Raw genomic sequence first — 26,239 nt, forward strand, 5'->3', positions numbered from 1 at the left:
GGAGGCAAAAACTTCAAAGTCTTTTAAGAAACAATTAGATGCAGCAATCATAGGACTGCAGGATCTTTCTGAATGGATTAATCATGGTGTGCTAAATGGCTTTACTCATCCATAATTGCATTTTGATTTTATGTTTGAAGCTATCCTCTGATTATTTAAACTTTTCCTCAGGATATTGAATAATGGAATAGTGCTCATGTTAGGGTAGTGTATTTGGTCTGTGGAAAGAGCAGTTTGATGACCTTTGCTTCCTTCATGATTTCTTTATCCTTCTAAATAAAAGATTTCAGACTGAATACAAAACATTTTAGATTTTTTTTTTAGATTTAGAGATACAGCACTGAAACAGGCCCTTCGGCCCACCGAGTCTGTGCCGACCATTAACCACCCATTTATACTAATCCTACGCTAATCCCATATTCCTACCACATCCTCACCTGTCCCTATATTCCCCTACCTATACTAGTGACAATTTATAATGGCCAATTTACCTACCAACCTGCAAGTCTTTTGGCTTGTGGGAGGAAACCGGAGCACCCGGAGAAAACCCACGCAGACACAGGGAGAACTTGCAAACTCCACACAGGCAGTACCCAGAATTGAACCCGGGTCGCTGGAGCTGTGAGGCTGCGGTGCTAACCACTGCGCCACTGTGCCGCCCCAAATTGATTTAATATAAAAGGAGCAAAAAAAAGTGACTAAGTGAACTTTCCCAAATCTCATTTTTAGATGGCTATCCCAAAGATGAAATAATATACCAGTGGCGGAGACACCATTCTGTTGTGTGGGGAAAGGAACGCTCTTGGAGGCTGTATCAGTTTGCATTTCTTGGATTGAGAAATACAACGGAGCTTATCAGGACTACTTCGGGTAAGTCACTTTCTAAAACTGGCTGTGGACTAGCAAAGTAGTTCTTTCCATCAAGGGGCTATATTATTCAGGTTTGAGCACCTGTCCAGGCTGTAACAGAGAGTTTTTGAGAACTATGGATGCAACATTTGTAACAAGATGGCTTATCCAGCTGAGTTTTTGTTCTACTACTGATAAGACTTGGTATTTACTACTGGAAATGTTTGCAGTCATGAGTTTATGTGTGTAATGTGTGAGAACGTGCACGCCAACTTAAGATCAGTTTGGTGCTTGGGCTGAATCTAACTATGATCAAATGCTAAACAGAAACATCCGGAAGTGAGATCCCACTTTTAGCAAATTTACATGATGTAAGACATATAAGATCCTGAGGGGTCTTGACAGGGTGGATGTGGAAAGAATGTTTCCCCTTGTGGGAGAATATAGAACTAGGGGTCACTGATTAAAAATAAGGTGTAGCCCATTTAAGACAGAGATGAGGATAAATTTTTTCCTTCAGAGGGTCGTGAGTCTTTGGAATTCTCTTCCTCAAAAGGCGGTGAAAACAGAGTCTTTGAATATTTTAAGGCAGAGGTAGATAGATTCTTGATAAGCAGGGGCGTGGAACGTTATTGGAGGTAGGTGGAAATGTGGAATCATCAGTTCAGCCATGAACTTATTGAATGGTGGAGCAGGCTCGAAGGGCCAAGTGGCCTACTCCTGCTCCTAATTCGTATGTTCGTATGCCAATCTTAAGATGGCAATTTAATACACCTCTCTTTTGAGGTTATCAGATTTTTTTTAGATTTAGAGATACAGCACTGAAACAGGCCCTTCGGCCCACCGCGTCTGTGCCGACCATTAACCACCCATTTATACTAATCCTACACTAATCCCATATTCCTACCAGATCCTCACCTGTCCCTATATTTCCCTACCACCTACCTATACTAAGGGCAATTTATAATGGCCAATTTACCTATTTTCACCATCTTTTGGCTGTGGGAGGAAACTGGAGCACCCGGAGGAAACCCACGCAGACACAGGGAGAACTTACAAACTCCACACAGGCAGTACCCAGAATTGAACCCGGGTCGCTGGAGCTGTGAGGCTGCGGTGCTAACCACTGCGCCACTGTGCCGCTCTTATATGACTTATAGTCAGTATGTTCTGATTTCAGATATCACAGGTATTAGTACACTTAGCATGACGTTTATGTTAAAATAATATAAGACTAATGAAACAGAATGCAAAATCCAAAAGTTCAAGAATAATTTAGTTAGTATCTTCCACATCTTAAGCCTTTGCTTGCGTGATCTTCTGGTAGCTCAAAATGATCTGGAAATTAAGTTATATTTCACTTGGCCTTAAGGTGAACATTGTCAAATACCCACAAATCACGGTTCCAATCTGTGAGATTGAGTGTCAAGTCTACATAGAGGAGTTTGAAATTATCATTTAACTAATATCTGTACAAGGCACATGTAGTTTACATTGAGAGAGTGCTGGAGTTGCTTCCTGCACAAATCATTGTGGACTGCCTACTCCCAATGTGCATTCTGTTCATACAATATATGTAAATTGTAAAATATACTCTGAGAATTTAACTTGACCCTTGGAATGTCAATACATCCAAGAAATTCTTAGCTCCCTAGGCCTGCCACTTTTAAAAGTTCCCCACTCAATATGCTGTGCTACACTCTAATGATATTATACTAAAATCACGTTAGAGTAATAAAGTTGCACTATACAATTAAACCTGAAAGTAACAATTTTAAGTATACATTGAAAAAATATAAAAACCTTATTTTTCCTCACTCATGTCCTTTGTTATACACATTCTTTTGCCCTACACCCTATTCTCTCTTCCACCTCATTCACTCCCTCATATTTATATTTTACCTTTATTGTTGTTACTTCTGATGCAGTCTATCACTCAACTCTAAGTTTCCTCTTTAAAGCTTAAATGCTCCTGCTTGCTTGTTTTTTTATTTATTTGTTCAGGAGGTGTGGGCGTCGCTGGCTAGGCCAGCATTTATTGCCCATCCCTAATTGCCTTTGAGAAGATGGTAGTGAGCCGCCGCCTTGAACCATGGCAGTCCATGTCAGGTAGGGACACCTACAGTGCTATTGGGAAGGAAGTTCCAGGATTTTGACCCAGTGACAATGAAGGAGTGGCAATATAGTTCCAAGTCAGGATGGTGTGTGGCTGGGAGGGGAACTTGCAGGTGGTGGTGTTCCCATGCACCTGCTGCCCTTGTCTTTCTAGGTGGTAGAGGTTGCAGGTTTGGAAGGTGCTGTCAAAGGAGTCTTCGTGAGTTGCTGCAGTGCATCTTGTACATGGTACACACTGCTGCCACTGTGCATTGGTGGTGAAGGGAGTGAATGTTGAAGGTGGTGGATGGGATGCCAATCAAGCGGGATGGTGTTGAGCTTCTTGAGTATTGTTGGAGCTGCACCCATCCAGGCAAGTGGAGAGTATTCCATCACACTCCTGACTTGTGCCTTTTGGATGGTAGACAGATTTTGGGGAGACAGGAGGTGAGTTATTCGCTGCAGAATTCCCAGCTTGCTTTTGTAGCCAAGCATTTATGTGGCTAGTCCAGTTCAGTTTCTGTTCAATGGTGACCTCCAGGATGTTGAGAGTGGGGGATTCAGCAATGGTAATGCCATTGAATGTCAAGGGGAGACGGTTAGATTCTCTCTTATTGGAGATGGTCATTGCCAGGCACTTGTGTGGCGTGAATGCTACTTGTCACTTAGCCCAATGGACATGGGCTGCTTCAGTATCTGAGGAGTCACGAATGTTGCTGAGCTTTGTGCAAATCAGCCAACATCCCCACTTCTGACCTTATGATGGAGGAAAGGTCATTGATGAAGCAGCTGAAGATGGTTGGGCCTAGCACAATACCCTGAGAAATGCCTGCAGTGATATCCTGGGACTGAGATGATTGACCTCCAACAACCACAATCACTTTCCTTTGTGCTATGACTCCAACCAGACGATTCCCATTGAGTCCAGTTTTGCAAGGACTCCTTGATGCCATACTCGGCGAAATGCTGCCTTGATGTCAAGGGCAGTCACTCTCACTTCACCGCTGGAGCTCAGTTCTTTTGTCCATGTTTGGACCAAGGTGTAATGAGGTCAGGAGGTGAGTGGGCAGAACCCAAACTGAGCGTCAGTGAGCAGTTTATTGTTGAGCAAGTGAAGCTTGATGGCACTGTCGACAACCCCTTCCATCACGTTGCTGGTGATCGTGAGTAGACTGATAATTGGCTGGATTGGATTTGTCTTGCTTTTTGTGCACAGACCATACCTGGGCAATTTTCCACATTGCCGGGTAGATGCCTGTGCTATAGCTGTAATGGAACAGTTTTGCTAAGGGTGCAGCTAGTTCTAGAGTACAGGTCTTCAGTACTATTGCCAGAATGTTGTCAGGGCCCATAACCTTTGCAGTATCCAATGTCTTCAGTCATTGCTTGATATCATGTGGAGTGAACCAGATTGGCTGAAAACTGGCATCTGTGATACTCGGGACCTCAGGAGGAGGCCGAGATGGATCATCCCTGAAGATGGATGCAACCGCTTCAGCCTTGTCTTTTGCACTGATGTGCTGGGCTCCCCCATGGTAGAGGAGTGGAACCTCTTCTTCCTGTCAGTTGTTTAATTGTCCACCAACACTCACGACTGGATGTGGCAGGACTGCAAAGCTTAGATCTGATCCATTGGTTGTGGGATTGCTTAGCCCTGTCTATTGCATGCTGCTTCTGCTGTTTGGCATGCAAGTAGTCCTGTATTGTGGATCCACCAGGCTGACACCACATTTTTAGGCAAGCTCCCGGTGCTGTTTCTGGCACGCCCTCCTGCACTCTTCATTGTACCAGGGTTGGTCCCCCAGCTTGATGGTAATGGTAAAGTGGGGGATATGCCAGGCCATGAGATTACAGATTTATTTTATTTTTATTTAGAGATACAGCACTAAAACAGGCCTTTCGGCCCACCGAGTCTGTGCCGACCAACAACCACCCATTTATACTAACCCAACAGTAATCCCATATTCCCTACCACCTACCTACACTAGGGGCAATTTACAATGGCCAATTTACCCATCACCTGCAAGTCTTTGGCGGTGGGAGGAAACCGGAGCACCCGGCGAAAACCCACGCGGTCACAGGGGGAACTTGCAAACTCCGCACAGGCAGTACCCAAAATTGAACCCGGGTCCCTGGAGCTGTGAGGCTGCAGTGCTAACCGCTGTGCCACTTGTGCTTGAATAAAATTCTGCTGCTGCTGATGGCCCACAGCGCCTCCTGGATGCCCAGTTTTGAGTTGCCAGATCTGTTCAAAATCTATCCCATGTGGCACGGTGGTAGTGCCACACATGGGGGACACCCTCCGTGTGACGATGGGACTTCATCTCCACAAGGACTGTGCGGTGCTCACTCCTACCAATACTGTCATGGACAGATGCATCTGCGACAGGTAGATTGGTGAGGACGAGTTCAAGTAGATTTCTCCCTCTCGTTGGTTCTGTCACCACCTGCCGCAGACCCACTCGAGCAGCTATGTCCTTCATGACTCAGCTAGCTTGGTCAGTAGTGGTGCTACCGAGCCACTCTAAGTGGTGGACATTTAACTCCACCACCCAGAATACATTTTGTGTCCTTGCCACCCTCAATGCTTCTTCCAATTGGTGTTCACCATGGAGAAGCACTGATTCATCAGCTGAAGTGGGTGGGGGGGTAGGGGTGGTTGTGCTGGGTGGTAATCAGCAGGAGGTTTCCTTGCCCATGTTTGACCAGATGCCGTGAGACTTCATGAGGTCTGGAATCAATGTTGAGTACTCCCAGGGCAACTCCCTCCCGACTGTATACCATTGTGCCATCACCTCTGGTGAGTCTTCCTACTGGTGGGACAGGACATACCGGGGATGGTGATGGTGGTGTCTGGCACATTGTCTGCAAGGTATTATTCCATGAACATGACTCTGTCAGGCTGTTGCTTAACTAGTCTGAATTCCACTGTCGCCTGGATTGTGCTCTCAGAAGAACTTATTGCAGTGTAGACCCTCCTTAAAACAATCCATTACTGATCAGACAGCAGCTGTTTGATATGTTTGTAACATTTGACTTTGAGATTATCATTTGTTAGCCTAAGCATATGACAACCACTCCAGATCATTTTGCATTCATACTGTCATTACATCCAAACAGGCTACCTCATCATATAGAAACTAGAGGATCTAACAGATTGCCTTGGAAGCCCTCTTCTTTCACCTGGTAACATCCTTATTTCTTAACGTCCTTTTGTCTAATGGCTTTATTGATATTCAGTAACCCTCCATTCCCTTATGAAAGTAATGAGGCCAGATTTTGAAAGGCCTGTGGGGTCGGGACCCGATGTGGATACGATTTTAAAAATGTCCGGAATCTGACACCTCCGGGACAGTCCACAATGTTTCATGTGACGGGGAGGGAACGGGGAAGCCTTTAGAAGCTCAAAAAGGAGAGCAGGGGATGGGAGGGAGTCCGTACCGCGATTTTCAAAGAGCAATCGGGCGAGCCCGACCAGTCTGTTCTACAATAGTGCACAGCTGTCCAGCTCACAGCGGGCAGGGGAATAACTGTATTGTTTAAGGAAGAATTTTTTTCAGCCCACGGGGTTCTTGCGCAAGGCCCAGCGCAAGACATTTCTTTTTTACTATGGAACTTGCCTCTGGCGTCAGGCAGGCAGCTCCCACCTCCTGCAGATGCTCGGCTCCACTGAAGATCTGAGGCATGCGGTTGGGCCCCGGAAATCATCCGGGCGTCGGGTTCCCGACCCTGTTTTGAAAATCCAGCCCATGGATACATAGCATAGATTTCTTATGATGTTCATAGATCAAGTATCAAGACCTGTATAGTGGGTTTTGCACCTGGCGCAGTTGTGCCAAGCAGACTTTGCCAAGGCTGAATGGAAAATATTAATAGAGTTTCTAGAAGGAAATGGGCAGTGCAAAATTTTCAGCTCTTCAGTGCTGAATCCTGTAGGTGGTACCAAACCATCAGGCAGATAATATACTGTTTTAATTATAGTCTGCAGCAGATACCACCCTCACCATCTTCCATGTATAGCTGTTTTTTTTTGGTCTCTGCCTGTAATACATTGCTTACAGCTTTAATTGTTTGATTTCTTGAATAAGGATGAGTTTTAATTTGGAAATGCCTCATTGCTTGAAATAGCTGTCTTGGGGATTTTGACTGGTGTTGGACACAGTGTAACTATAGCTCCATCACAATCAAGAAGTCTATCTAATTTCCATGCAACTTGATATCACTACGCTACCATTCTTGCACTGCCTTTATCCAAACAGATTTTCTAAGCAGTAAATGCCATAGCTTGGCGTATTTAATCATGTTAGAGTCATGGCTCAGCCAAATTCACTTGCAATTCAAAGCTCCAGTATCTACCTTCTTGCAGTTTTCTCTCACGGCTCTATATTTAGGATGTTATATTGTTTCAGTGAGATTGCAGTATTCACAGGTTTGTTAAATGAGGCTTAAAATTAAAACTGAAAGGTTTTAAGTTTTGAAACACCCAAGTGATTATTGATAGTTTAAGGAACTACTAGTTTACAGAAATAAATCATTAATATATATTTGTACACATTTATATTCTATAACTAAATGTTTGTGAAGTCTAATCAAAATGTATAACAAAATTCATTGCAATATTTAAATAGTTAAAACATTATTTTTAACAATTAATTGCACTCATTAGGTTTCTTGTGTTTGGAGGTGATATTAAGTAAACAAAATATTATAGGTAGTAGATCGTTTGTTGATTCGGAGATATCTCTTGCTAACTTATAAAACATGTATTATTCTGGTATAGTTATATGTGGTTCTCCAGAAACAGGAAATCTATTTTCTTTTGTGTAGATGGATGTGTCAGACTGTGGAATGGAATAGCTTGAATTCAGAAGAGAAGCTTTTTAATCATAATGTTTTGCAATATGCAACTTGCACTGCAGCACAGAAACATTGTTAGCGCTGGCAAAACTAAAGTAGCACAGCTGTCAGCACTGATTAGTATTAACAGGTTATACAGTGAGTCAAATTACATTTCTATTATGGCACCTGGAATAATTGGATCCCTATCCCACAGAAATTTTCACAAACATCAGAAGTGTCTTTTATTAGAAATACAGACATACATTATATTTGGCCCATGTTTCTATTGCTCTATAGCCTATTATCGTGCTTCCTGAGTGATTTAAGTACCAGTTCAAGTGAATCTCCTAAATGTCTTTCTTTCTGGACAAGTGGCAATATGTAGTTAGTCTTCAGTGCTACAGTCCCAGAGGCTAGTTCTTGTTCATTTAATAGCTGTTGAATGATTTTTGCTCTAGATTAGTATCAGGCTGTTAGTAACCTGCATAGATGAGACTCATTCTGGTATAGTTTGTGAGTTTCCTAGGTGTTACATCCTCTGGGTTGGTGCCAGTCCATTGGTGATGCTCCTGAGTGACACTCTCATTGGGTTAGCTCTAATCTTTTAGTGAGCTTTCTTCATGTTGCATCCTCTGGGCTAGTGACAGTACAGCAATGAGCTTCATGAGTTACACTTCTTCTGGGCTACCACTAGTCTTTTAGTGGACCTCACTGATAATCATATTTGGTTCTCATAGATAATACTGCCACTGTTAGCTCTGTGTTCCACTCACTACAATTCCTTTGGAAGCAATTGATAACAGAAAATATTTTGAGGAATGCTAATAGAACTTGCTTCCTGAATAGTTGCAATGGACTTAATCTTAGTTTGGAAAGTAACTTAGGAAAATTATCTAACACAAATCAAGAAAGATCTGATCAAATTATATCAGTGTCAATATTTAGCTCCGTATATAACATTTTGGTTACCTATTCAAACATTATGCAAAACACTGACATACAATCAATCGGTCTTCATTCCAGTAATCCACTAAAACAATGATTGAGAAAATATTGCAGCTGCTGCATTATATCTTGAATTATCTGCATTATTTGAATGAGAGCTAATCAGCAATTAAGTAATACCATGCAGTGTATTATATAAACAAGTTCAATGTTTCAATTTTAGCCTGTCAGCATAGGTAATAAAAAAAAATAATTTTTCTACATTTAGTATTCGGTAATTTATTAGAATCAAGTAGTGGTAGGTTGCACATGTCTGATACTAAAATGGGCAAGAATGGTTTGTTAGTCTGTCATCCTCCGCTTCCTGGTGCAATGCAGGCTAAGTCCATTATTACTATTCTATCGCAGTTTCTATTTCAGCCACTCTCTGGTCTTTTTGATTTTCCCCTAGCTATTGTCTGTTATATCTTGCTATTGGCTTACGGAGAGATCAGGTTCAGTTTCAGTATGCATTTTATGGTCCTGTTTCTTACTTCTAATGAAAGATTGTCTGGAATATAAAGCAAATAATTCTTTTGGACATGCATAACGTTATGCAGTGCTAGATTTACACATTATATCAGCTGTAAACTGCATAAGCTTGGAAGGGAGCAGGAAACAAAGGAGAAGAACCTGCCTCTACATAATTTAATTACTTCTGAAGGAATGCAATTTGGAATTTTCATTTTCTATTCCACTGGCAAGTACTGGCTTGTAAATAATACCAGCAGTTACCTTTATTACACAGCATGAATGAATTTACTTGTTCAAATGTATATTCATGCTATCAGCAGCCCATCCTATGTTCGTGTGTTTTTAGTCAATAAAGTGCCATTTTTAAAAATTTCAATATCTCATCTACCTCCAAAATGGGTGGTGGGAGCACATAAGCAGAAACAAAAATCAGGTACGTAAAGTGAATTAAGTAAAATTGAAAGAGCGTGGGGAGCTAACAAGAAAAACACCAGCACTGACTTGATGGGCTGAATGGCTTGCTTTTGTGCTGTAAAATTCTACAATTCTATGAAATTAAGTAACATAGGTAGTAGAGAGAGGGAAATAGTAGACTAGGCGAGCAGAAATTAATGGTTTATTAAAAAAACACTTTTAAATAAAAATAATCACACTTGCATATCTGAAGTCATTATTTTTAGAGTAACAAAGCTTCTTTTAACATTTGAGTTATTTTACTATTGTAATAAGTTTTAGTTCAGTGTGACAATTATTTCCCAAACAAATTAGGGTTAAAAATTAGAAGGCTAACACACTTATCTATTTCTATTACTTTAATTTGAATTGTTATTTTAAAAATATGATTAGGATGTCCTGTGTTTTCTGGTGTAAGGTAGTTAAATTGATCAGCACTGTTGAAGTTGAAGCGCTCGGGATTGATTACAAAATCTCTTAAGATTAGTTCATTTCATTCCCCTTGCTCAGGTAAGCTAGTTAATGATTTTCTTTTTGCAATTGACTTTTATTTTTAAAGAAAAAGATTTTTGATGCTCCCTTAAGGAGAAGTGACCATATTTCTTGATTTGATTTTAGTTTTGGCCGTTAACCAACTGATATGCAGAACTGTTCTATGTCACTTGTTTTTTTTTCCCTATGGGAAAGGTGGACATAAAACAATTTGTCTCCGTTGTCAAGAAGGAACATATTTAAACCTAGTTTCATAATGTACAAATGTTGTGTGTGCTCCTTGCGTTACTCCACTTTGGTGCTGTTGTTCATTCATTGCAGGGAGAACTTACTATACCCCTTATGCCGATTCCAGTGTGCTTGCTCATTGCTTCACAATGAACTGAATTCTTCATGAATATATATCTTCACAATTGATGTGTGTACTTTGGCAGTAAAATTATACAATTGTGCTATCATGAGAGTCTGATGTCCAGACAACCATCTCCCAAAAATGAATAAACGCGATATAATTTTTTTGATATTTAACTCCTCTCTCTGAAGTATTTTATTTACTTTTAAGGTAATTTTGTGCTTTTGATAATAATTACCTGATCATCAGTATTCCATGTACACTGCTCATTGTAGCATTCTGCCTAGAAGCTGTATTTCAGTTTTATAATGAGATGTGCATCACAGCAGAAGTGTCTTAAGAAAGCAGAGAATGCATAGAAACATGTTAGTATCCAGGGTAGTTCTGGAAGCCTGATTAGAGTTGGTGTTATCACCGGGAGACTTATAATTGAAGGTGGGTGCATCATGTAATAGTACTTGATCCTTTTGGTGTGTGATCTATTATAAGACTCACAGGACTATCAGTAATATCCAAAGTAAACATGGCTTTTAATATACTTTAAATGGAACATATATATATATATATATATATATATATACAAACAGTTACTGCATGAGCTGTATCCAAACACATCTTACTGTGTCAGGCTCCACTCACAACTGACTGGTCATGTGTGACACAACATCACTTCCTTTGGTGATATTCACTTACAGCTCCTAAAGCTGGTCCCTTCTTAACGTCATCCCACGCCATCCACCTTTTTTCAAAATATAAAACAAATGTACAATAAGTAATGATGTTGCGATTGGACTAACTACACATGATTAAAACAAAACATTATTTACAGGTAAGAAAATTAAACACTCCCTAAAACGTAGAGGAGCTGTGCTTATTTGTCCTCATCTGGCTATTGTGAACCTCTTCTCTTGTTTGGAAAGCTTATAAAAATGATGACTGGCAACATCACCAATCACAGAAATCCCTCTGGCGTCCGGGTATTTGCTGCAACAAAACTGATGTCCGAGGAAAGACTCCCGGTCACGTTGCCTCTTCGTGTCAAGACTCCCAGCCTTTGTGTCATCCTTTACATGGACTGAACTAATACAGTCAACCTTGGTATTTACTGCCATCTTTGGTGCATTACTGAATTCATATGTTGTGACGATTGGTTAAGCTTGGTATACTAGAAATCCTGCAACAGCTGATCCAGTTGTGTCTACAATATAAAACAATTATGGTACCCATTCGGAGCTCCCATAGCTGCACTGCAAGGTTATCATGCCAATACTCTTGATTGGAGAACCATTGTAGGCAGTCAGCCTATTAGTGGTGGGTCATTTTATAGATTCCCATTTCTTTAAGTGCGTGTCCTTCAATATATAGATGGGCAAAATATTTGCACTTGCTCCGGTGTCATTCTTTACTCTGAGTTTATGCTTGTCATTCTTCTGCAGACATACAATCTCGATCATAGCGAATGTCTCAGATTGTAAAATAGTATTGACATGTTGATCCAAGTTGACTGTGTGGAATGTTTGCTTGCCGTTCACATGAGTGTGCTCCTCATCCGTGTCCTCCTGGCAATACGTCTCCCTACTGACCTGATGTGCCTGTTTGGGCTTTTGTTGTGTGTTGGCATCCTGTTACGAGTGTTTCCATTTTTTTGTTAAATGTTGAGAATTTGTGTTTTAAAACTGAAAAGGATTCCATAGATGCTGGAACTTAGGGTGTTTTTTTTTAAAGGGAGGTTTGGCCTGAGTTTGAACTGCAAACAGTTACTGAAAGGCATCTGTTTTCAAATAACCCAGCAGGGCTTTTTTTTGACTTAGGCATTTGTGTACAAAGGAGTGACAAGCCAAGATGTATGGACCTCAGGCGACTTGACTTCTGGAATGTTTTCAGTTTCAATTTGAACTGTTAAAAAAGCCATTTGATTTGGCCTGTCAGAAGAAAGAATAGCTCAGCTCTCTCTCTCTTGAAAATAAAACCTGTATACAGTGTGGCAGTTTCCTATTTTCTGCTGTATTTGAAGAAACCCTGCATGTTTAAAGAAACCTTTGCATCAAATGTGTGGGAACTGAAAACTTGTTGCTGCATACCTGCTGTAAGAACTATTCGGAGCCTCTGTAGCTGCATCTCTTCGAAAGCCTACCCAAACAGATCATCAACACCGCCTAGGAAGATTCCATTCAGAGCCTTCGACAAGCGTTCGGGATGCCTAACCAAACATCTTTCCATACCTTCTTTTCAGGCTAAGCAATTTTTTTATTCCTTTTTATTTCTTTGTAACATCTGTAATCAAAAATACCTTTTATTTTTTTCCCAATTAACTGGTATGTATGTATGTATGTATGTGTGAAGGCTAGGATAAATAAGGGGCTTTAATGTTTCAATTATGTGTGTGTTTACTTTATTATTGGTTAAGACTTGGTTTATAATAAACTGATAATTTAGTTGTTTATTAAAGAAACCTGGTTGGTGTATTTTATTCTGGTAAAAATAGAGTATATCATCGACTGCATCGGTAGGTGGGAAAATTTAAATATATGTTGTGACCTGTGGAGAAGTGGGACTAGAATAAACAGTGCACTTCTCACGCCTCAGTCATAACAATACCCCTTGTTGCATTTGCCATCCTTGTCTCATCCACATTATCTCTGCATGTGATCTGCTACCATTCCTGTGTGCAGTAACAGAGCCTAGCCATCTGCACTGCCTTGCCCAATGTCCTCATATGCCACAAGCTTTACATTGGGCCTGGTACGCTGACAACTGTGAATTGGGTGAGGCAGGCTACATTTGCCATAAGGCTTAGCAGACTTCTGAGTCTTGGCATACCATTGTTGTAGCCACCCCCAATGCTTGTAACTGCTTGCACCCAGCCATGATGGCTTCAAATTTCCTTCCATTGTTGAGTCGTGCATCTTTGGTGTGCCCTTTCTTCTTTTCTAACAGGTCTTTTTGACTGCCCTATATTGGGGTAGACCAATTATGACCCTTTTCGATAATTCAATATCTGCGAAGTCACAATATTGAGCTTTGTCTCACCTTGCAACAAACTGGTCAATGGACTCATCTTGCCTTTGCTGGAAGGTCATAAGCACAAGCCTATGTACTCGGAAATTTACCTTCACTTTGAGTTGCTGCTCCAGAAATGTCCATATCTTGCTAGCGTCCTTCTGATCCTCAGCTGACAATCCTGATGTATTGATCCATTTCAGGTCCTCATTGCTTGTGATCTTAATTTTGGTAGCTTGTATCTCTGGTTCGCTCACTTATTGATCCATATATACGAACATAGGAACTAGGAGCAGGAGTAGGCCATTTGGCCCCTTGAGCCTGCTCTGCCATTCTGTAAGATCATGGCTGAGCTATTTGTGGACTCAACTCCACTTTCCTGCCTACCCCCAGGAAATATAGCTCCATTCGCTATTGAAAGTTTAAATTCAGATGCTATGTCTGATGCCTTTCAAGCTTTAACTGCATATCTGAAAGCTATTGCCTTAATGATCCTGATATTTTTTCTTTTTATAAATACAGCCTTTTTTACAGGTTTTTTCCACAGGCAAACTTTTTCTGTTTCCTTTTAAAGACAGATTCATTTTTGCAGACCTGCCCCTTTTAAGAGTGAAAGGCTACAGCTTTCGTTGTTTTACACTAGTTTTTTTTTTAAGCTGAGATCAGCTTTTTGTTGACACAGCTGTTCGATTTTTTTTTTCAAATCGCGAGCTGTCTTTTCTTTTAAACCGAGCATTTTTTTTTTCAGAGGGTTGGAGCATGCAGTGCCAGTAGCTGCCACAACCAGCCTTTTGCTTTGCGATGATCCTACAGTGACGCTGTTGGGTTCTTTGTGCTCCTTTCAGCTTAGACCCTGCCCACAAAGCTAGAAAGAGGGTAAACTAAAATAGTAATGGCTTCAGATACTGCTTTTCAAATTTTTCGACCCACTGCCAGATTGGTGAATGCACCGAACTCCTGGCAAATTGCCTGCCGTACTCATAGGTTTTCAACACCTCCTGGGTCCTGTCTGTAGCCTAGCTCACTGCAGTGTTGTGGGGTCTCCTGCTGGATCTTCAGCTACTCCAGGTAGGCAGCCTTCTGTTTTTGTTTGCACTTGGTGTGTTCTTCAGAAAAAAAAAAATAAAGGTTGCCATGATGTAATCTTTGGTGGTCTTCAGAAAAAATATTTCCCAAATGCTACCACCATGCAATATTACTTAAATAAAAGCAAAATACTGCAGATGCTGGAAATCTGAAATAAAAAGAAGAAATGCTTATAATGCTCTGCATTATCTGTGGAGAGAGAAACAGAATTAGCATTTCAGGTCAGTGACCCTTCATCAGAACTGGCACAGGCTGGAAATTTAATAGGTTTTAAGCAAGTAAAGCGGGGGTGGAGCAAGAGTTAACAAAAGAGAATGTGTTGATAGGACAAGGTCACAGAGAATAACTGACCAGAAGGCCATGGAGCAAAGGCAAATGGTATGTTAACGGTGTGGTGAAAGAAAAAGCGTTCGTACAGAGAGGGTGTTAATTGACAGAAAACTGAACTGTCTGGCCCCAAGCACAAACATGAAAAAAACAGTGGGTAGGCCTCTAGAAACAAATTAAACAAAGTAAAATAAAATAAACATATAAAAAAATAAGTAAAATTAAAAACGGGGGCCCGTCATGCTCTGAAATTATTGAACTCGATGTTCAATCTGGCAGGCTGTAGTGTGCCTAATCGGTAAATGAGATGCTGTTCCTCAAACTTGTGTTGATGTTCACTGGAGCACTGCAGCAATCCCAGGACAGAGAGACAGAGTGGGCATGAGTGTTGAAATGGTTAGCAACTGGAGTCATGCTTTTGGACTGAGCGGGGGTGTTCAGCAAAGTGTTCACCCAGTCTGCGTTTGGTCTCCCCAATGTAGAGGAGACCCCATTGTGAGCAGCGAATACAGTATACTAAATTGAAAGAATTACAAGTAAATTGCTGCTTCACCTGAAAAGAGTGTTTGGGGCCTTGGCTGGTGAGGAGAGAGGTAAATGGGCAGGTATTACACCTCCTGCAATTTCAGGGGAAGAGGACGAGGTGGTGGGGGCAATGGTGGGTTGGACCAGGGTGTTGTGGAGGGAACGATCCCTTCATTATGCTGACAGGGGAGGGGAGGAGAAGATGCTTTTGGTAATGGAATCACGTTGGAGGTGGTGGAAATGGTGGAGGATGATCCTTTGGATGTGGAGGCTGGTAGGGTGGAAAGTAGGACAAGGGGAACCCTATCGCAGTTCTGGGAGGGAGGGGAAGGGGTGATGGTAGAGGTGCGGGAAATGGGCCGGACACAGTTGAGGGCCCTGTTAACCACAGTGGGGGAAATCCTCGGTTTAGGGAAAAGGAAGACATATCAGAAGTGCTGTCATGGAAGGTTGCATCATCAGAGCAGATGCGCCGGAGGCAGAGAAACTGGGAGAATGGAATGGAGTCCTTACAGGAGGCAGGGTGTGAAGAAGTGTAGTCAAGGTAGATGTGGGAGTCGATGGGAGTAGACAGGCTATCCCCAGAGATGGAGACAGAGAAGTAGAGGAAGAGAAGGGAAGTGTTGGAGATAGACCATGTAAAGGTGAGAGAAGGGTGAAAATTAGAAACAAAGGACTCAGTTTTATCCCCTTACACCCCCACCTCAATGAATTTTGTGCTCGGAATGATGCTGAGCTCTTCTTCTGTCGCCCTCGCCTCCGGGCTCACTTCCTTGACCAGGAGTCCTCCCCCCGACCAGTAGATCCATTCACCCGCCTCCAGCATTCTCCCTCTACCTGGACCCCTCTCTCTCTTGAACATTCCTTGTTCCAGTCAGACTCGGGCCCCCTCCCCCAACTCTTTTTCCGGTACATTGATGACTATATCGGTGCCGTTTCCTGCTCCCACCCGGAACTGGAAAACTTTATCAACTTTGCTTCTAATTTCCACCCTTCTCTCACCTTTACATGGTCCTTCTCCAACACTTTCCTTCTCTTCCTCGACTTCTCTGTCTCCATCTCTGGGGATAGGCTGTCTATTAATATTCATTATAAGCCTTCCACAGCTACCTCGACTACACTTCTTCACACTCTGCCTCCTGTAAGGACTCCATTCCATTCTCCCAATTTCTCCGTCTCTGACGCATCTGCTCTGATGGTGCTACCTTCCATGACAGCACTTCTGATATGTCTTCCTTTTTCCTTAACCGAGGATTCCCCCTCACTGTGGTTGACAGGGCCCTCAACTGTGTCCGGCCCATTTCCTGCACCTCTACCTTCACCCCTTTCCCTCCGTCTCAGAACCGCGGCAGGGTTCCCCTTGTCTTCACTTTCCACCCCACCAGCCTCGACATCCAAAGGATCATCCTCCACCATTTCAGCCACCACCAGTGTGATGCCACTACCAAATGCATCTTCCCCCTCCCTTCCCCTGTCAGCATTCCGAAGGGATCGTTCCCTCCGCGACATCCTGGTGCACTCCTCCATTACCCCCACCACATCGTCCCCATCCCACGGCACCTTCCCCTGCAATTGCAGGAGGTGTAATACCTGCCCATTTACCTCCTCTCTCCTCACTATCCAAGGCCCCAAACACTCTTTTCAGGTGAAGCAGTGATTTACTTGTACTTCTTTCAATTTAGTATACTGTATTTGCTGCTCACAATGTAGTCTCCTCTACATTGGGGAGACCAAACACAGACTGGGTGACTGCTTTGCTGAACACCTCCACTCAGTCTGAAAGCATGACCCTGATTTTACGGTTGCTGGCCATTTCAACACTCCACCCTGCTCTCCTGCCCTCTCTGTCTGTCTCTGTCCTGGGATTGCTGCAGTGTTCCAGTGAACATCAATGCAAGCTTGAGGAACAGTACCTCATTTACCGATTAGCACGCTACAGCCTGCTGGACTGAACATTGAGTTCAGTAATTTTAGAGCATGATGGGCCCCCCATTTTATTTTTATTTTTAGTTATTTTTCCCTTTTTATTTTTTATGTGTTCATTTTATCTTAGTTTGTTTAGTTTGTTTCTACGGTGCCTACCCACTGTTTTTTTCATGTTTGTGCTTGGGGCCAGGCTGTTCAGTTTTCTGTCAATTAACACCCTCTATGCACTAACGCTTTGTCTTTCACCATACCATTAACATACCATTTGCCTTTGCTCCATGACCTTCTGGTCAGTTATTCTCTGTGACTTTGTCCTATCAACACCTCTTTTCTTATCTGTTGCCCCACCCTCACTTTACTTGCTTAAAACCTATTAAATTTCTAGCCTCTGCCAGTTCTGATGAAGGGTCACTGACCTGAAATGTTAACTCTGCTTCTCTCTCCACAGATGCTGCCAGACCTGCTGAGTATTTGCAGCATTCCTTGTTTTTATATGCAATATTACTTGATCCTTTTTGGTGTGTGATATATTGTAAGACTCGCAGGACTACAAGTAATATTCAAAATAATTGTGGGTTTTATTATATTTCAACTGGAACATATATTTATATATATGTGTATATATACACGCACAGACCTTGTGGAGACAAAGACCCATCTTCACATTGAGGATACCCTCCACCGTGCTAAATGGGATAGATTTCGAACAGACCTAGCAACGCAAAACTGGGCATCCATGCAGCACTGTGGGTCATCAGCAGTATCAGAATTGTACTCAACCACAATCTGTAACCTCATGGCCCAGCATCTGCCATTACCGTCAAGCCCGGGTATCATCCCTACGTCATTGAAGAGTGTAGAAGGGCATGCCAGGAGCAGCACCAGGCATTCCTGAAAATGAGGTGTCAACCTGGTGAAGCTACAACCCAGGATTATTTGCATGCCAAACAGCTTAAGCAGCAGCTGATAGACAGAGCTAAGCTATCCCACAACCAACGGATCGGAACTTAGCTCTGCAGTGCTTCCACCTCCATTCGTGGAGGAAGTGGCTCCACAAATATCACCATCCTCAATGATGGGGCAGCCCAGCACATCAGTGCAAAATATAAGGCTGAAGCATTTGCAACAATCTTCAGCCAGAAGTACCAAGTGGATGATCCATCTCGGCCTCCTCCTGAAGTTACCAGCATCACTGATGCCAGTCTTCAACCAATTTGATTCACTCCACGTGATATCAAGAAATGACTGAAGACACTGGATACTGCAAAGGCTATGGGCCCTGACAACATTCCGGCAATAGTACTGAAGACCTGCACTCCAGAGCTTGCCGTGCCCATAGCCAAGCTGTCCTAGTACAGCTCCAACACTGCCATCTACTCGGCAATGTGGAAAATTGCCCAGGTATGTCCTGTACACAAAAAGTAGAACAACTTCAACCTGACCAGTTACTGCACTGCCAGTCTACTCTCGATCATCAGTAAAGTGATGGAAGGTGTCATCAACAGTGCCATCAAGCGGCACTCGCTCAGTGGTAACCTGCTCAGTGACGCTCACTTTGGGTTCCTCCAGGGCCACTCAACTCCTGATCTCATTGTGGCCTTGATTCAAACATGGAAAAAAGAGCTGCACCTCAAGAAGTGAGGTGAGAGTGACTGCCCTTGACATCAAGGCAGCATTTGACCAAGTAAGGCATCAAGGAGCCCTAGCAAAATGGAGTCAACGGGAATTGGAGGGGAAAGTCTCCACTGGTTGGAGTCATACCTAATGCAAAGGAAGATGGTTATGGTTGTTGGTGGTCAATCATCTCAGCTCCAGGATGTCACTGCAGGAGTTCCTCAGGGGAGTGTCCTAGGCCCAACCTTCTTCAGCTGCTTCATCAATGACCTTCCTTCATTCATTAGGTCAGAAGTGGGATGTTCGCTGATGATTGCACAATGTTCAGCAGCATTCGCAACTCCTCAGATACTGAAGCAGTCCATGTAGAAATGCAGCAAGCCCTGTACAATATCCAGGCTTGGGCTGATAAGCAGCAAGTAACATTTATGCCACACAAGTGCTCGGCAATGATTATCTCAAACAAGAGAGAATCTAACCATATCCCCTGGACATTCAATGGCATTGCGATCTCTGAATCCCCCACTATCAACATCCTGGGGGTTACCATTGACCAGAAACTGAACTGGAGTAGCAATATAAATACCATGGCTACAACAGCAGGTCAGAGGCTAGGAATCCTGTGGCAAGTAACTCACCTCCTGACTCCTCAAAGCCTGTCCAGCATCTACAAGTCAGACATCTGATGGAAAACACTCCACTTGCCTGGATAGGTGCAGCTCCAACAACACTCAAGCAGCTCGACACCATCCAGGACAAAGCAGCCCACTTGATTGGTACCCCATCCACAAACATTCACTCCCTACACCTCCAACGCACAGTGGCAGCAGTGTGTACCATACCATCTACAAGATGCACTGCAGCAATGCATCAAAGCTGCTTAGACAGCAGCTTCCAAACCCACGACCTCTACCACCTAGAAGGACAAGGGTAGCAGATGTATGGGAACACCACCACCTGCAACTTCCCCTCCAAGCCACACACCATCTGGACTTGGAACTATATCACTGTTCCTTCACTGTGGGTGTACCTACCCAATGTAGACTGCATCAGTTCAAGAAGGCGGCTCACCATCATTTTCTCAAGGGCAATTAGAGATGGACAATAAATGCTGGCCTAGCCCGCGACACCTACATCCCATGAACAAAAAAAAATTAAACAGAATCTGCATGATCTACATCCAAACACATCTTGCTCTGTTGGACTCCACCCACAACTGACTGGTACCTGTGACATGACATTACTTCCTCCGATGGTTTTCACTTGCAGCTCTTTAAGGTGGTCCCTTCTTAAGTTTGTCCCACTACACATTCTTTCTTTTTGTCTTCTTTTGGGCCTCCTTATCTCGAGAGACAATGGATACGCGCCTGGAGATGGTCAGTGGTTTGTGAAGCAGCGCCTGGAGTGGCTATAAAGGCCAATTCTAGAGTGACAGGCTCTTCCACAGGTGCTGCAGAGAAATTTGTTTGTCGGGGCTGTTGCACAGTTGGCTCTCCCCTTGCGCCTCTGTCTTTTTTCCTGCCAACTACTAAGTCTCTTCGACTCGCCACATTTTAGCCCCATCTTTATGGCTGCCCGCCAGCTCTGATGAATGCTGGCAACTGACTCCCACGACTTGTGATCAATGTCACAGGATTTCATGTCGCGTTTGCAGACGTCTTTAAAGCGGAGACATGGACGGCCGGTGGGTCTGATACCAGTGGCGAGCTCGCTGTACAATGTGACTTTGGGGATCCTGCCATCTTCCATGCGGCTCACATGGCCAAGCCATCTCAAGCGCCGCTGACTCAGTAGTGTGTACAAGCTGGGGATGTTGGCCGCCTCGAGGACTTCTGTGTTGGAGATACGGTCCTGCCACCGGATGCCAAGTATTCTCCGGAGGCAGCGAAGATGGAATGAATTGAGACGTTGCTCTTGGCTGACATACGTTGTCCAGGCCTCGCTGCCATAGAGCAAGGTACTGAGGACACAGGCCTGATACACTCGGACTTTTGTGTTCCGTGTCAGTGCGCCATTTTCCCACACTCTCTTGGCCAGTCTGGACATAGCAGTGGAAGCCTTTCCCATGCGCTTGTTGATTTCTGCATCTAGAGACAGGTTACTGGTGATAGTTGAGCCTAGGTAGGTGAACTCTTGAACCACTTCCAGAGCGTAGTCGCCAATATTGATGGATGGAGCATTTCTGACATCCTGCCCCATGATGTTCGTTTTCTTGAGGCTGATGGTTAGGCCAATTTCATTGCAGGTAGCCGCAAACCTGTCGATGAGACTCTGCAGGCACTCTTCAGTGTGAGATGTTAAAGCAGCATCGTCAGCAAAGAGGAGTTCCCTGATGAGGACTTTCCGTACTTTGGACTTCGCTCTTAGACGGGCAAGGTTGAACAACCTGCCCCCTGATCTTGTGTGGAGGAAAATTCCTTCTTCAGAGGACTTGAACACATAACAGCTACTTTTATCACCGACAGTCTTACAATATGACTGGGGTGTATAACAGAAGCTCCTATAATGAAAATAGGTTCTGCAATTAATAAGCCAGGTTTGTTTAATTGTTTTGACAATTGTCATTCTCAAGTGAAAATCAAAAGAGTGACTAACAATATAAAGGGATTTAAACTGATAAATCATTGGTTTAAATTGGGAAATCTGTTCTCCCTTGGTTAGCCATTGGTCAAAAGTTTTTGCTCACATATCATGATACTGAAACAAACTGTTCTCTTACAAGAACAGTGTTACTCAGGAATAGGAACATATGAACAGGAGAAGGCCATTCACCCCTTTGAGCCTGACCACTTTTCAATTAGAATATAGCTGATTTGCACCTCAACCTCCTCCTTTGATCCATATTCCTTGATACCCTCACCGAACAAAATCTATTGACATCAGTCTTAGAAAGTTTCAATTGACACACGATCCACAAGCTTTAAGGGGAGAGATTTCCAAATTTTTACAAATTTTTTGTGAGAAGAATTATTTCCTGATTTCACTCCTGAATAGCCTGGCTGTAATTTTAATATTATGCCTCCTCGTTCTGGATTGCCGAATGGAAATATTTTCTCTTTATTTAGTCTATCAAATCCTTTTATCATTTTAATCACCTCAATTAGAGCACCCCTCAATCTTCTCTACTTAATTATGCAACCTATCATAATTTAATCCTTTTAACTTGCCTATCATTCTGGTGAATCTGTGCTGCATCCCCTCCAAAGATAATATATCTTTTCTTAGGTGTGATGCCCAGAACTGAACACAAGCTAAACTATTGAAGAATCAATTCCCTGTCTTTGTGTTGCAGCTGCTTGAGAAAAAAGCTTATGTTCCTTTAGCCTTTTGATTCTTTTTGTACTTGTCCACGAACTTGTAGTGATTTGTGTACATGGACATCCAAATCTTGCTCCTCCACAGTTCCTAGTTTCTCACCAATAAGAAACTGCTCTGATTTGTTTTTCTTGGATCCAGTGCAGATGACCTCCTAACGAATTCCATTTGCCACTTGTTTAATTTGTCTATGTCCCTTTGGTGAAACTTTCTGCTCTCATCTGCACCACTTGCTGTGCCTTCTAATTGGGTGTCATCTGTAAACTTGGATTTTCAACTCTCTAGGGAAGGATATACTTGCCTTTGACAGGATGTAACCAAGGTTCAGTAGATTGATTCCTGGGATGAGGTTTTCCGATGAGGAGAAATTGGGTAGAATGGGCCTATGTTTTTTGGAGTTTAGAAGAATGACAACTGATCTCTTAGAGGGCTTGAAAGCATAGATGCTGAGAGACTATTTCCCTGGCTGGAGAGTCTAGAACTAGGGGTTATAATCTTAGGGTAAGGGGTTGGCCATTTAGGACTGGGATGACAAATTTCTTCAGTCAGAGGGTTGTGTATCTTTGGAATTCTCTACCCCAGAGGGCTGTGAATGCTCACTCATTGAATATATTTATGACTGAGATCGATAGATTTTTGAGCATCAAGGGACAGGGCAGGAAAGTGGAATGTTCTTATTGAATGGCAGAGCAGGCTTGATAGATCTTGTGGTCTACTCCTGCTCCAGTTTCTTATGTTCTATCCCTTAATCAAAGTGATCGATAAATATGGTGAAAAGATGAAGCCCCAGTACGGATGTTTGGGGAACAGTACTTGTCACATCCTGCCAATCAGAAAACAATAGTGCTCCAATTATCCTTATGCTTTTTCTTCTCCATTCTCTTTTTTCTCTGTTCTTTATTTCAAACTATTATTTAGTGACCATTCTCCCACATTGCATGGAATTGTGATCCATGTAACTTTAAATCAGTCACTGATTGACAACAAACCAACTTAAATTCTAGTTTTTAAACTACTCAGGAGATTAACAATTGTATTTTATCTGCTTAATTCATGAATGTGACCTGGTCAAATTATGTCAAAGTATTGAGCCAAAATTAGGAATCTCAAATTAGTCCAATCGTTAAGCTAGTAATTCAGCTAATAGTGTGGCACTGAAATGAGTTACTTCATTAACAGGACTCAAAGGGCTCATTTCAAAAATCCAGGTAATTTGAGTTTATTAACTTTTTATAACTTAATTAAATCGATAATATAAATGAATATTTTCCAACTCCTGCAAAATGTTAAAAGTAATTAAATCCACAGAGTAAATTAACAGTTGCAGCCTTATGCAAATTTTTAAAATTTAATGAACTCCTTCAATAAAATTATCTTCTCTGCTCAAAACTTTAAAATGTTGACAAGATGCATAAAACTATCTTTCTGTTATTACTAATCCTATATTACACTTTCTAGCATTGTTTAACTGGCTTACGATCATTGCATTATTTGTTGAACCCATGACATTACTTAGTGGAGCAATTCATATAAAGGTGATCGAGAAGTATCAGAAAGTGTAATATACAGATTCAGGATGTTAAACATTTGAGTAGTTAATTTTATTAATGGTTCTGTTATCTAACAACATTTAGAAAGTGTAGTTTTTGGGATGCTGGAAAACAGGCGTCAATTATTGTTAGTAAGGTTGCACCAACAAATTATTGACAATTAGGATGGATTTTGGTGAACATGTGAAAAATTGGGACAATTGACTATCATTGGAATTGTGGGTCTGAAGTGGCAATCACAGTGCTGCTGTGCATCAGACAGTTGGTGCCTGTATTACAGACCCTGAGCCTGCTGTTATGAACTGGCTGGTACTGGCAGCCTCCGTAAAAGCTATGTACCAAGTTCATTATGGGCATGGTTTACCTAAATTAGGGGATGACCCCATAATGCATTTGAACCACCAACATATGATTGCAAACACTCAGCACCTGTAAAGAAATGGATGCTGCACTAAAAGCTCCTTACATATGATGGGTCATTTATCTAAAAGGAACTGACACTGCCAGTGGCTGCTGTGTTTCTCTTCACCTAGTTCCATTCTTTTTTTCTGTAGCTGTTTACTATTAACATGTTCAGTAGTTTTGCAAGAAATTAAGTTACTGATAGCTTCTTAACGCTCAACCTGATATGGTATCTGTGCCAGTTTCATAAGGATATTTTATTGTGCACTTTTTATATATTAGCTATGGGTATATCTTTGGTCAGCCGATTCTATTTGTAGGTTGTCATGGAAGAGGATTGGAGGAGGTATGCCAGACTAATGCTTTGGTAGCTCAGGGGACCATTTAAGGCCACGATCCATGCTGGCAAGAGGAGAGTTGCTCAACTGCTGCATCAGACTGCATTATTGACTCTCCTTTAAATCATTGGTGGAAGAGGAGAAAAAGAATTATACAGCCCAATAAGAAACAGACGAGGGAGGTGGAACAAGTTACAAAAGATCAAGAAGCACGAATCATTGTGATATTAATAAACTAAAGGCTTTTCACACCAACACAAGGCAGAATGAGGAAATAGGTACAGGAAAAGGTACATATATATGGAGCTATAAAGCCTGAGAACATATGAGTTTTACACTGCAGTGTTTATCATACTTACATGAATAAGTAAAATAGATTGTATGAATTTGAACATTTTAATAAGAGAATTTTATAATAAAGAGAACATTGGCCTGGATTTTGCAGTTATAGTGATGGTGAAACTGTCAGCATTTGCCTTCATTGCTCCTGTGACACTGACTGCAACTTCTGGAATAAGCACATAGAGGACTGAACCTTACCAGCCCTTTAGAAATGCACTGGGAGGTGGAAGAGGTGGTAAAATGACAGCAGAAGGCATCAGGAGGGAAGCCCGACGTGCTCCCGCCACAGGGTATAATGAAAGGCAGAAATGGCAGAAGCTTGCCTGCCAAATGGAGGCAGGTGTCCAATTCATGCAATTAATTGGCCTATTGATGGCCATTTTACCAGGCTGCTAGGATTTTACGATCCTTGGAATAGCCTCCGGCTGCCTGGGGAGTCTGCCAGCTATATCAAGGTGGCCTCCCAGCTGCTTTCCGGGGTGGGGGGGAGCCTTCCTTTTTTGGAGGTTCCATAGCCCACTGGCAGCAATGGCTGCCTCCGTGACTCCAACACTGCCGCGGAGGGTTCACCCCTCCAATCCTCGTGGCCTGTCTGCCTAGCCCGGCACATCCATCACTCGCTTACTGGCTGTTATATATGTATATATTATTATACTATCTGTAAAGTGTTAACAACTAGTTCCTAGCTAATTAGTTCCTATGTGTAAGTGTTCCAGTAGGGGGCCACATTCATGGCTGCGCTGGGGAGTCATGTTATATGTAACACAAGAACCAGTGGAATCAGATTCTACAGCACAAAGCATGGTGCTATAAAAATAAGACTGGCTCTAGCCTTTTCCAAGTTTAAAGTGTGATTCTTTCCAACATCTGGGAACCAGAAACAACATAAAGATGAGAAACACTGGCCCTTTGAGGGTGACTCCTGTCCTTCTCCTTGCAGTCTCAGCAGTGACCACCTCTATTTGTGGTGCTGCTGAGGCTGCAGACCTGCCAGCACTCTGACTGGGCGGGCAGCTGGGCAAGGCAGGCTGCCGTCATTAATTGGAAGGCATTCCCGGTGCTGGCCTCTTAATTGGCTGCCGCCAGTAAAATTGCCCTTGCAGTCCCACCATGCAGGGTCAGGAACTATTTTTGGTCCCAACATCGGCACCCACAGTGTGCTGCTAAAATTCTGGCCATGCAATTTAACACAGAAATCCAGAATTTTCTGTTAGTGATTCTATGCTCCTCCAGAGAGTGTGCTGTTGAGGTTCGCCCAGACTACAATTGAGTAGAAA

General features: G+C 42.6%; 1 protein-coding gene across 2 annotated transcripts in view; it reads left to right on the plus strand.

Annotated features, from left to right (window-relative positions):
* Positions 1–26,239, plus strand: part of LOC137375645 (gamma-aminobutyric acid receptor subunit gamma-2) — a 183,055-nt gene that overhangs the window by 65,549 nt on the left and 91,267 nt on the right. For both annotated transcript variants that reach the window (XM_068043028.1, XM_068043029.1), the window contains one exon: positions 730–870. In XM_068043028.1, the coding sequence (XP_067899129.1) occupies positions 730–870 (141 nt within the window). The remainder of the gene's footprint in view (positions 1–729; positions 871–26,239) is intronic.

The sequence above is a fragment of the Heterodontus francisci genome, chromosome 12 (genome assembly GCF_036365525.1).
Source record: "Heterodontus francisci isolate sHetFra1 chromosome 12, sHetFra1.hap1, whole genome shotgun sequence".
NCBI lineage: Eukaryota > Metazoa > Chordata > Chondrichthyes > Heterodontiformes > Heterodontidae > Heterodontus > Heterodontus francisci.